The sequence below is a fragment of the Diabrotica undecimpunctata genome, chromosome 8, assembly GCF_040954645.1.
Source record: "Diabrotica undecimpunctata isolate CICGRU chromosome 8, icDiaUnde3, whole genome shotgun sequence".
In the NCBI taxonomy this organism is placed as follows: domain Eukaryota; kingdom Metazoa; phylum Arthropoda; class Insecta; order Coleoptera; family Chrysomelidae; genus Diabrotica; species Diabrotica undecimpunctata.
In genome coordinates this window covers 144269138-144282755 of record NC_092810.1, presented here as the reverse complement: position 1 = coordinate 144282755, position 13618 = coordinate 144269138, and the positions used below count along the sequence as shown (strand labels likewise).

Genomic DNA, 13618 nt, shown 5'->3' with positions numbered 1-13618 from the left:
GACCAGGTGGATATGACAGCTGTTTAACCACACAGGTGCACAGTATTCCACCACCGGATGTAGCAGGCCAAGAGCGGAGGATCTTAAGATTGATGCTGTGCATGCCCCCATGTAGTGCAGCAGAGTTTCTGTATTATATTGATACATATGTTTTAGTTTTGCTGATGTTTTTGTCTTCTGTTCTCAGAATGTATGCGTTTTTTTTGAGTAACCCCAAGGTATTTCGATTTTCGGTAGTTTCTAAGAAAGTGTGGCTTGTTACAAGAGTCCAATCGTCAGCATATCCAAACTTGCGATATTCGGTTGAAGCCATGTCTATCCGTCTAGAAATATCGAGGCTAAAAAGTAATGGGACAAGCACAGAACCCTGTAGAAGTCCATTATTAAGTGTCATCTGTTTGCTCATATTATTTTCCATTCTGAGCTGGAAGGCTCTGTTTGTCAGCTTTTGCAGGTGATAACACGGGTGGTATTATCCCCTCGTATGCTGGTGTTAGATGTGTGAATGCTGTTGCTGTTTTTGTTTCTTTAGAAAATTAGCTTATATAAAAGTTGTTAGTGACCAGACTTATTCCGTACAGTTTCTATCAGGCCGACAGCCTAATTGTTCACTAAGGATATTTTCAAGTATCCTCTGACTAATTCTGTTGAGGAAAAGCTTCTTTAATAGTTTATATACCATGCTGAGTAGGGCTATGGGTGGTAGTTTTCTGATCATTTGGTTTGCCCAGTTTGATATGGTAATAATCTGTGCTTGCTTAAGTGGGGAAGGAATGTTGCCTGAGTAAAATATATAAGTAAAGAATATTGCATGCCACTGTTTGGTGTATTCTTCTTCTTTAAGCTCCATCTTGTATCGAAGGTTGGAACTCGTCATAGCTATGTGGACCCTGTTGACTGCTGACCTAAATAGTTCTGCACTACTGCACTCAAACCGTTCACTCAAGTTCTTAAGCCACGATGTTCTTCGTTTTCCCACATTTCGTTTTCCTTGAATTTTGCCTTGCATAATAAGCTGCAATAATAAGTATTTTTGCCCTCTCATAACACGGCCTAAGTACTCAAGTTTTCTTCTTTTGGTAATCAATATTATTTCAGCTTCATTTCCTATTCTTCTAGTAACTTCTGCGTTTGACATTTTTTGAGTCCATGATATTCGTAGGGTTCTTCTTTAACACCAAAATTTAAAGGCGGCCAACTCATTTAGATGCACTTGTTTTAATTTATATGCTTCCAAGACATAAAGAAGAGTAGTGAATACATAACACCAAAGCATTCTTGAGCGTAGTCCTAATCTTATATCCCGACAACAAAGAAAATTTTTCAAGTTTAACGAATGATGCACGTGCTACTTCAATACGTGTTTTAATTTCTTTGGTTTGGTCTACATTTGATGAAGTCCATGTTTGTAAGTATTTGTAGGTATCCATACTTTCAATTACAGTATCCTCAACAATCAATTGGATGTTTGCATCTGCTGATTTAGTCATGATCATGCATTTAGCTTTTTCAAATTCATCCCTAGTCGGTATTTATGACAGCATTCATTAAGTCGTTGCATCACGTTCTGTAAATCATTGTTGTTATCCGTCATTATTACTGTATCGTCTGCAAAACGCAATTTATTTAAAACTTCTCCATTGATAGATATACCTTCTATTGAATCTGAGAGCGCGTCTTTAAATACCGCTTCACTGTAGACATTGAAGAGTAGTGGTGACAGCACGCAACTCTGGCAGACTCCTCTCTGTATTTTGATATCTCGGGTGTTCTGGTTGTCAACTCTTAACTTGGCAGTGTGATTCCAATATTGATCAGATATAATTTTCATATCACGACTCTCAATATTTTTGTTTTTTAATATTTCTACACGCTTTTTATGTTGAACCTTATCAAATGCCTTTTCAAAATCTACAAAACATAAATACTGTCCTGATTCATATCCATGCATCTCTGAGGCCGCACATTCAAGCCGAACAAAGCATCTCTTGTCTACATATTTCTAAAGCCAAATTGTGTGTCCCTAATTTCATATTCAAGAGTTTTAACAATTCTGCTGTGTATTATTTTCAAAAATGTTTTAAGTGTGTGACTCATTAAAGCTATTGCTCTGTGATCTGAGTAACATATTTCACTTGATTTTTTGGGTATTGCCACAAAGGTCGATTGCAGCGATTGTCTGGGGATTGTGTCAGTCTGATATATTAGATTAAAGAGTTCAACCATTACATCAACAACATCTTTACCAATGAGTTTTAATAATTCGATAGTTTGGTGTATGTACCACTGTATATCAGGAACTCAGGATGGATGCCATCAAACCCAGTTGCTTTACTTGATTTATCTCTTTGAGCTTATGTGTGATTTCACAAATACGAATTTTTGCTGAATATTTGAGTTTATGTTGCTCGTTTCTTTTAAGGCTCTTAAGTCTTTTGTCCATAAACGTACGATATTATAACATGGTTGTAAAAAAAAACAATAACATATGCCTTAATAGTATAAGTCAGTTATTGGAGCCCTAAGATAGGCTCTCGCTGCAGAGTTCTCCTAAATAAGTGAACTCATTGACTTTTCTAAATTCATACACTTGTGATGTTCTGCTTTTATATACCAACTTTCTTCTATTGGCTATTGCTCATAATCATGTATTTGGATTTTTGAATATTAATTTCCAGACCACACTTTCTTTTCTTTTTTTTTTAATGCTTTCATTAATTACATCTGTGTCTTAACCAGCAGCCTTAAATCATCCGCAAATTCTAGGGATTGGTGTTGCTCGCTGAAAATTGTTCCGTTTCTTTCTAAATCACTGTTCTTAAAACAGTTTTTAGTAGTAAATTGAACAAAGTTTTTCATAGTGGGTATCTTTGCCTTAGCCCCCTTTTAACTTATCTCATCTTAACCCATTGTACATAACTTCATTTTTGGTACTGCTTAACGTTGCTTTTTTAGCCTTACCAACTTACTTTGTTTACAGCTGGCTCCAAACTTATTCTGACCTATCGTTTGCTTGTTTACAACAATGAACATTGTTTATGATTTTATTTTATACTTATAACAGCTTGTCTGAATTTCTTTCAAAGCAAAAAAATTTGACTATTTGTAGACCTGTTGATTTTGAAACCAGCTTGATATTATTTAAAACAAAGTTTTTGCACACTCATTTATTCTCCCCAGATTGTTTATGAATTGAGACAATACGTGCATCATACCATTCTAGTGGCAAATATCTTCTCTTTCTCCCAAATACACCCAATTAACTTAACTAGTTGATTTCCGAATAGTTTACCGCCTGCTTTCAATATTTTTGCACTTCCCCATTGGCTCCAGCACTTATTGTACTTTAGGTCTTGATTTTTGTATATTCTTTCTTGTTCAGTTGATCTATTATCGTCATCTCCGCATTCTAATATTACTTGTTAGACTTCTTCCTCCTCGTCATGTCAATTTCTTGCACAGTTCTTGCACAGAAGGAACTTTTCCTCTCAGACATTTTATGATCAGCCTTACTTAGCAGTATTCGTTCGTTAGATCTCATATACCTACTCTTGCTCTGATAGCCTTTTTTGTCTTCTTTACTTCCTGGTAGAAAAACTTAATTTCTTTGTTTCGGAACTTTTTTCGATATATTTTTAACGCTCTCCATCTTTTCTTAAACTCTCTTCGATTTTCTTTGAACTGTCTTGGTGAACTACTCCTGAACTTCTTTAGTGTTGTTCTCATATCCAAGCACTTCTTTGTTTGCTTTTTCCACTGCGAATTTCGTAATTTCCCAGTTTGTTTCTACATCTCTTTAATTCTTCTTTTTACAACTCCAACTGTATGTGCTGCTCATATTCTCTTCTTATATGTTCATCCTTTAAGTTGCTGCTGTCCTGCTGTCATATCTCGGAATGTTTTTTTTTTTATTTCTGAGATCGTTTTACATTTTCTCTCCTGCTACATTATTTATTCCTACCAAGATGTGGTCAGAGTCATGGTCCGCCCCTCCCATGCGCTTGATTTTTGTAATGATTTGGTTACATGCTAAGTTAGTTAATTATAAATTAGTAGGCCAAACAAATACATTGGTCCAAATATATATTTATTACCAACTGTTTGAACAGAACGTCATTAACAATGTTACTAATTTAACTTTATTATTTCCTTATAAAAGAAATATATAACCGCCTGACAATCTACATAGTTATCACAATAAATTTGCAGCGTCTGGAAAATTATAAAGACCTGCATTGTAACTTGCAACTTGCGGAATTTAATTTTTCAACTTTAAATCGTCCCCGGCGCGTTCGCCAAAATTTAAACTGGATGAATTCAAGAAAATCGCCAGCGTGTAAGTTATTCTTCAATTCTATTTCAGCAGTAAATAAAAGACTAAATACTAAATATGTAGCTAAATCATCTCTTCTTGGAATTGTATAAATAGATTCACTGTGCTTTGTAATCTAATAATTAGAAATATTTAGAAAATATACAACGGAGGAATCACAATGTTTGTCCCGTTTAATCCATACTGTTGGTTTATGATAATATTTTCAATAGAGCAACTCCTGGAAAGTGTTAATTGATTAAGAGAAGTTTTTGAAACTTCTCTAGCGTTTGTTCTAAACGTCTGTTTGGAACTTCATTACAACGAAGTCTTTTACACAAGTAAAATATCTGTGTTTTAAAATTGTAATCATCAATTGCTGCCTTTTGTTTTTATTCTTGTTTTTCACTTCACCCATTAATCTAAGCATTATCATTCCCACCACATACATTTGTTGTTCTTTTTTCTTTTTAACTGACCAATATTCCGTTACGTACATCGTAGCAACGTAAACGGTGAATGATTAAGTTTTAACAACAACTTAAGAAAATATATTAAGAACAACAAGATCCAAAAGGAAAATCACTTAAACACGATGTATACAAACTTACATGTGGTGACTGTTAAATACATTGGTCAAACTGGTAGAATTTTTATAAACTTATTGCAGAACACAAAACGGCTTTCAATAATAGAAAAACAAATTCTGCGTACACATTTCACGTTCTATATCATAATCGTTATTTTAATGACCAATTTTAAATCCTCCATAATAAAAATAAAGGCCTTAAGCTATCTTTATTAGAATTTATAGAAATTAATAAATTTAAAAATATAGATATAATTCTGAATAATCAACTTAAGACAAACAGCTCTCCCGTTCTCAACTTATTCAGTTAAAGACCGTAAAGTATAGACGTGTGGTAAAAATACATCACTTGAGATAAGCTGTAGTAATAATTTTTAATATAATAAATTTTGTGGAAGTGTTGAAAACAAAATTTTTCAGTGTTTTGTTGTTCAGTGGTTATATTTTGTAATCGACTAAGAAAAAAGAAGAGAAATACTCCGGATCGAACTTACTTCTTGTCGCTTTGCACGGCATTTGATACTGTAGGCGGGTGTTCCATTTCCAGCGCGGATCGATGGTAGTGGTCAGTTGTTGGTGGGTGTGCTGGCGCGCAGAGAGAGGGCTAGCTGTTATCAAGCGATAGCGGTGTTTGGAGGCGTTGTCGTTACAGTCTTGAGTCAAAAAATTTAAATAATTGCTGTAAATCACTTAAAATAATTACTTTCAGTAAATTTTTAATATCAATTGGTTTTAAATCTAAAAATGGTAAAAAAGATCTTATTAATAGAGAGTGTCCATTTAATAAAATACTTATATAAATATTTAGAAAAACTATCAATGTGGGAGTAAAGGACGAGATATTCATTTCGTAGATGAAACATGGTTTGATACCAACCAAACAATTGGCAAAAGTTAAAATAATGAAAACATGAAGTGCAAAATTTATGTACTATATTATAGAAGAAGAAGTAGATACATATCTTACACTGTGGAGGAGAAGATGGATGAAACGATATGGAGACATATTGAATTAAATTATAACAAAATGTATTCTGTTTTGTTTTCTTCGAAACATCGTTAGTTAAAAAATGATATTTTAAAAACTGCTACTAATATAGAATTATTTTTATCAATAAAAAAGCTGTTCCTTCAATAATTTTAAACTAAAGTACATAAGATCTTTTATGTAAAAATTGTCCATTTTGTTTTATATATTAATTCGTTTTATTTTTCTTTTTAGAATCTGCAACAGATCTGATTGAAGGGAAATACGGTGATGTACAGGCTCAACTAGTTTATGGCACTTTTACTACTCCTCCAAATAGCATATCCGGTAGCGCCGTGTGCGCTTTTAGTCTTCAAGATATTACCGACACTTTCGAAGGCAACTTTAAAGAGCAGGCTGCTATTAATTCTAATTGGTTACCTGTTCTGAGTAATAAAGTTCCCGATCCAAGACCTGGACAGTGTCATAACGACAGTAGAACTTTACCCGATCTTACGTTAAATTTTATTAAAACACATTCGTTGATGGACGAGAGTGTACCCAGTTTCTTCGGTCAACCAATTCTCATCAGAACGAGTTTTCAGTAAGTATAATAAAATATTAAATGACATCGCAACACGTTTACAAATGATAAATTAGTAAATATACTGTATTTCAGTAATTTATGCGTGTTTTGAATTATCACTGGATGCTCGAAAGCAAATTATCCACTTTACTGTATAGCATAAGAAGTCCGAAAGTAAATTGCTCTAGTAATAAAAATGTGAAACAAGTAATTGCTGAATTGAATTTAAAAAAATCATTTTTAAATCTTTTTTACAGTATTATTAAGCAATTATTTACAATAATGTACCGGTCGTAATTCCTTTTCTGGCTAGGCAAAGAAAACCCCAAAATAGATCTTCTTCTTCTTCTTCTTGCAGTACCGTCTCCTATCGGAGGTTGGCTACCATCACAGCAATCTTTACTTTGTTGGCTGCAGCTCTGAACAACTGTATTGAACTGCACCCGTACCACTCCCTTAAATTTCGCAACCAGGAAATCCTCCTACGTCCCACATTTCTCTTTCCCGAGATTTTTCCTTGGATTATGAGTCTAAGCAGAGAGTACTTTTCTCCTCTCATTATGTGGCCCAGATATTCCAGTTTTTTCGTTTGTATGGTTTTTATGACTTCGCATTCCTTCCCCATCTTCAGCAGAACATCTTGATTTGTTACTCTTTCTGTCCATGGTATTTTCCACATTCTCCTGTAACACCACATTTCGAATGCCTCAATGTTTTTGATGTTTATCTTTTTCAGTGTCCAGGCTTCCATGCCGTACAGCAAAACGGAGAAAACATAGCACCTTAAAATTCTCGTTCTTAAGTTTATATTTATGTCCCGGCTGCATAGGAACTTTTTCATTTTGACAAACGATTGTCTCGCTATCTCTATTCGCCTCTTGATTTCTCTTGTCTGGTCATTGGTATCGGTGAAGCAAACCCCTAAATATTTGTAGGACGTAACTCTTTCAACTGGCTGATTATTTATGGTTAAATTCACATTGGTGTATAGCTTCTTTGTTACAATCATGAATTTAGTCTTTTTGATGTTCAGTTTTAGACCATACTTATTATTATGGGTGTTTATGTTTTCCATCAAAAACTGTAAATTTGCTAGGTTATCTGTTACTATTACCGTGTCATCAGCGTATCGTATATTGTTAATTAACTCTCCGTTAATGTTTATACCAATGTTTTGGTCTAGGAGCGCTTCCTGACATATTGTTTCGCTATATATATTGAATAATAGTGGAGAAAGCACACAACCCTGACGCACACCTCGACGAATCTCAATTTCTTCTTCTTCTTCAGCCTTAATTAATCCAACTTTGGACACAGGCCTCCCCCAAATCAATCCAGTGTTTTTTATTTTGCGCCACTTGCTTCCAGTTGTGTCCTCCGATCTTCTTAATGTCATCATCCTATCTCATTTGTGGTGTTCCTCTAATTTTCTTTCCTAACCATGGTCTCCATTGTTGTATTTCGTGATTCCATCTTTTCTCCTTCAGTCGGGCATTCTGTACTGCGAAGCTCCATTTTAATTTGGCAGCGTATACTACTGCGTCTTTTACTTTGGTTTTGCCAATTATATCCATTTGTTTGTTTTTTTGTCTATAAGTCTCACTCCGAGCATTGATCTTTTCATTGCTCTTTGTGCTTTTACTATTTTATCCATATTAGACTTGGTGAGTGTCCACGTCTCTGAACCATACGTGAATATAGAGAGGATACACTGATCGTAAATTCTGGTTTTCAAATATTGTTCTATTTTAGTACTTTTCAAGATCCAACTCAGTTTTCCAAATCCTGAACACGCTAACCTTATTCTTCTGGTAATTTCTGCAGTTTTTACTGTTTCTAAATCTATGTCATTCAACGTTATTTCTCTAATGTTATTTCTCTAATGTCATCTTAAGACCTACTTTTTGCGAAGCTTGAAATAGTTGCGTCATCATGGTCTGTAGTTCTTCGAAACTTGTAGCGAATATTAAAATATCATCGGTGTATCTAAAATGACTCAGTTTTCTTCCATTAACATTTATTCCTTTATCTGCCCAGTTAATGTCTTTGAACACGTCTTCAAGTTCAAGTGTGAATAGTTTTGGTGAAATAACATCTCCCTGGCGAACTCCTCTATTGATTGGTGTAGCTTTGGCTTTCGCATCTATTTGTATTTTCATTGTAGCTTTCTTGTAAATATTATGTATGAGCATTCTGTATCCGGAGTCTATCCTGCAGTTGTTCATAGCTCTCTCCATTGCCCAAAGTTCTATGGAGTCGAATGCGTTTTCATAATCAACGAAGCCAATGTATAAGTTGAAGTGATATTCATTGGCTTTCTCTATTAGCGTTCTGACTGTAAGAAGATGATCCGCTGTACTGTAACCCTTTCGGAATCCTTCCTGCTCTACCGGTTGATAGCTATCGAGGTTCGACGTTAACCTGTTAGTTATTACTCTTATAAAAAGTTTGTACATTTGGGACAGCAGGGAGATTGGCCTATGGTTCTTCAGATCTCCCCTGTCTCCCTTTTTGAAGAGAAGTATTGTCATTCTTTCATTCCATCATTTTGGACTTCTCCTCTGTGAAGACATTCGTTGAAAAAAATTTTCAATTCTTCGAGAATAATTTCACTCCTCTCCTTCAACATTTCTACAAGTATTCCATCTCGGCCCGGAGCCAAAATAGATAAGAACGGTATATCGCCCTTAGCAGAACAGACTGCAAAAAAAAGTTGACGGCCCCGTTATCGGCTCCAGAGAAGGACCCTATATGAAGATCAATAAAATATATACTTCTTTAAATTGAATAGATCAATTATAAAATGACAAATCTTACCACATGAAATGCAGGTTTCATCACAACAAAACAAACAAAAAACATTGGCCATGAATAAAGACATCATAAGCCATTTCGACATACAACTAAGAACTGAGAGTGAAATTGGGTTTAGCTATCTCTTTTATACCTTTTTTCCAAAGGTAATTAATTTCTGGAGAGGGGTATACAGTTATGTAGTAAGTGGTGACTCTGTTCCAATGAGAAAATTTTGATTTTTTTTCTTCTTGATGTGCCTATCTGTTACGAATGTTGGCGATCATCATGGCAATCTTTATCTTATCTGCAGCAGCGAGGAAAAGCTGCACAGATGTTGTATTGAACAAGATTCTGAGGTTCTTTAACCAAGATGTTCTTCTTCTTCCTGGACCTCGTTTTCCAAACATTTTTCCTTGCAGAATGGCTTGAAGGAGAGAGAAAATCTTGATACTTTAACTTAATTATAGCCAAAGACAATTTATTATGAAAAGGCGAACTCTTAAGTACACACACTTGACGTAGTCGGAGCGATAAAAGAATAATTTCTACACATGGGGTTAACGTGAAAATACAGTTTCGTCAAAAGTTTTAAAATTAAGGAAATTGAAATGCTACAAAACATTATGTAAAAGAGTGTCGTTCACAAAAGAATCGGGTTTTTAAGAAACTATAATAATTTCAAAAAAGAACAGGCTTCATTTGTTTATTTAGAAGAAACATGGATTTTGCTAAAGGTGGAATAAAACGGATTTCGCAAGACGAGTGTATAAAATACCTAAAATCAGTATATTTTTTAATCTTACTTTTTATTTTAGCTACCGATTTACACAGATTGCAGTGGATCCGCAGGTTAAAGTTCCAGGCGGCAAAACATACGACGTCCTTTTTATTGGAACAGGTGAGGTTTATTATATTATTTATGTAATAGTTTGTTTTATTTCCTAACCAATTAATTACAATTTAAAAATAGTAATGGAAGCATGGGCACGTATATTAATATAATTAGATTCATGTATTATAAAGAGATTCTTGATCTATTAATATTTTGAGAAATTTTCTCTCAAATTCTTGATTACTTTCTCTGCCTGTCAAAAACTTCTTGTGATTTAACATCAATTGGGCAGTTTTGTCGGTTAAAAATATCTTCCAAATTCTTCAGATGGTCTTCAAAAGTCTCCCCCAAAACGATTATGTCGTCTAAATACACCAGTCTTGTTTTCCATGATAACCCTCTCAAGGAATTTTCCATGTGCCTTTCAAATGTCGCAGAAGCATTACGAGGTCCAACTGGCATAGTGTTAAATTGCCATAATGCCACAATCCAGATCCTGGGGTGAAGTCTTCTCTTTGTCTACTGGGTCGTCCATTTCTACTTGCCAATATCCAGACTTCAAATCCAAAGTCCATGTCCATGAAGTTCAAGTCCAGCCAATGCATCCAGCGTGTAGTCGATCTAAGGCAGAAGATAAATATTTTTCTTAGTAACAATGTTCAACAAATGGTAGTCCACACATAACCTCGTAGTTCCATCTTCCTTCTTGAGAGGACCATGGCCACCACCACCGGAGAGAACCATGGACTGGTAGAAGGTTCTATCATCCGGTGATTGAGATAGATTCTTGATCTATTAATGATTTTAAAAAGTCGCGACTTTTCAAAAATTAATGTAGTAAAGTATTAATAGAAGAAATTAAAGTCTTTGGATGTACTACATTTTATTATGTAAGTTCAAAAAACTATCCAAACCAAGTACAAAAAGTGCACAAGGTGTCTGAGATACCCAACAGAAGCGAAATTTCTTACAATTTTTTTTTTCATGCCGTTATATACCTCACTCTAATCATTGATACGTCTTTCTCTGATCATTAATACTGAAGAGTTGGTCTTTAGCCTTTTTTTCATCCACAACCTTGGTCTTTTTACGCTTAAATATGTGCAAGGAAAATGCTTTTAATTCCCTTTAGATAAACCGTTCATCGTATAGAACTTTTATTTTGTATTATTATTAATATTTAGAAATATGTATTGATTGGATACTTACTTTGCATTAAAAGAATTTCTTATTGTTCATTGATGGATTAATTCCGTTATGGAAGTCTCTCCCATTCTATTTATGTCAATATTCTATCGTTTCTATGTATTGCCCACTTTTTTATATCCTGTACGTTACTAAATCTTCAGATGTTTTCACTCTCAAAGCTGTTTCGGTCTCAAAACATATTTCCTGTAGTTTTTCCCAGTATTCTATACATTTGTCATTGGTCTTATACTAGGTTTATAAATTCTTGGCTTATGTTGGTTTCGCCAGATAGTATTACTTAGGCATCCTATTAGTTTATTCGCTTTTTGTATTTGACCTCTCACTTCTCTTTACAAGCCTCCACCACTGGAGAATGTAATCCCAAAGTATTTTATTTTCATTACGTGCTCAACGCCTATTCTGACTTTCATCTTGTTGTTTTGTTAAGATGTTTTTAATAGTTTTTATGGTATCCAACAGAATTTGGCTGTCTTTATCAACTTTTTGAATAGTAGGATTTGTTCACTAGGTCTCCGTTCTTCTGGTAGTTATTTGGTCTTGACGTTTTCTATTCTTAGACTTTTCAAGTGTTTTTGAACTTGCTGTGTGTTTATATTAACTTTTTCGTTTGTGGTTAGAGTTGGTATTTCTAGTTGCACCTACTTTAAATATTCAATACATATGGCTTTTCGGATAATTCTTGGTTTATAGAAACGGATGGTTGCAATTGTGTGGCCTGTATGGAGATGAAACTGACTCAGTATTGCGAATGGAAGTAGAATGTTCATAGACTCTATTTTGGATTCTACGAGATTGTTTTGCCCTATGTAAGATCGTGGGCAGTGGAATGTTATCTTTGGCTGATCGGACAAGCTATGAAAGTTTTTGTTGAGGGGTAAATATTGTTTTTATTTCCTTGGATTTGAGAATTTTGTCGTGTTTGTCAGTAATACCGTTAATACTAGGATTTGTATCATAATCATCTAAATCTTTGGATTGGGATTGAGCGGGATAGATTCGGTAAATCCAGTAATGGAAACCTTGGGATTGTTTTTTCTTTATGAAACCGTCGAGGAAGGTTAGGATGAATCAGTTTCGTTACTTGGTTATTTTGTTTCGTTACATGGTAATACAAAAAATTCTTCGAATAATTTAATTGTATTTTCCACAGTTTAATTTGACAGTTTAAACATATATCTTATGTTTATTTTAATTGCAGATAATGGAAAAGTGATAAAAGCTGTCAATGGATTATCTGCTGATTCAAGACACGGAGTAAGAACTGTTGTTATTGAAGAGATTCAAGTTTTTCCGGTACATGCCCCGGTAAGAGGTATTAAAATTATGAAAAATGTTAAAAGTGGAAAAGAAGAGTCCCGGCTTGTGGTCGTTTCTGACACAGAAGTTCAGTCTTTGAGAGTGCATCGATGTGATAGTAATAAAATATCAAGTTGTAGGTAAGTTGCTTGTATTCTTTTTAATTGGCTGCCTTCTATCAATACGAAGGGCACAGTATTTTATAAATCTGTACAAAAGTTGTTAGATAATGAGATGACATCGACATCATAGCCAGATCCACAGATGCCATGAGATGCCGAAGTTTTTGAGCTTTTAACAGGTTGACTACGTTACCGGCCTTCGGGAGCCGGTGTTCGTTATTATTACAGTGCGGTATGCGATCATTGCAAATTTTTAAAAATTGCAAAAAGCATAATTTCTTTTTATTTTAAATAGTAAAAAGAGAATTAGACGTGTTTAAAAAAAATGTACTGGCCTATGGGGGCTTGTAGCGTAAAAATTTTTAAGTATTGTAAATGCGCTCCAAAGTCCAACTGATTCAAGAGACCATGTGCTCGAGGGATTACCAAACAATGACAGTTAAAATTAACGGAACGATCGTTTTTCATCAATTTCTTCATGGCTCTGCAATTTGATTTTAATCTCCAGCTTGATTCTAATCATATTAATGAAGTTAAGCTGCCTAACATAGCAAAATGCAATGTACAAAATGTAAATAGTAGAATGAAGGAATTTTTAAATATAAGACACGACATTTGTCTAAATTACATTAAAAATTCCAACACTATTTTGTCTAAATTAATAATAGAAGAGGCACCCAAGCAAAAGAAATTACTGTGTAGTTACAATCTTCCATCCTTTATTTTATCATCCATCCAATTAAACTAAAGAGACAGTTACTCAGGCAGATCCAAATCAATGATGCATGTGATTTGAAATCCACAAAATTTAAATTATTTAGACAACAAATTTCGGAACTAGTAGACCAGTTGGATTGGAATTGAGTGGGAAATTAAAGCCTATGTGAAATAAGCCTAATAAGTTTGATA

General features: G+C 34.3%; 1 protein-coding gene across 3 annotated transcripts in view; it reads left to right on the top strand.

Annotated features, from left to right (window-relative positions):
- The window catches only part of Sema1a (semaphorin 1a), a 483245-nt gene that overhangs the window by 420653 nt on the left and 48974 nt on the right, over nt 1-13618 (top strand). For all 3 annotated transcript variants that reach the window (XM_072541281.1, XM_072541280.1, XM_072541279.1), the window contains exons 7-9: nt 6124-6472; nt 10066-10148; nt 12490-12727. In XM_072541281.1, coding sequence (XP_072397382.1) covers nt 6124-6472; nt 10066-10148; nt 12490-12727 — 670 coding nt within the window. The remainder of the gene's footprint in view (nt 1-6123; nt 6473-10065; nt 10149-12489; nt 12728-13618) is intronic.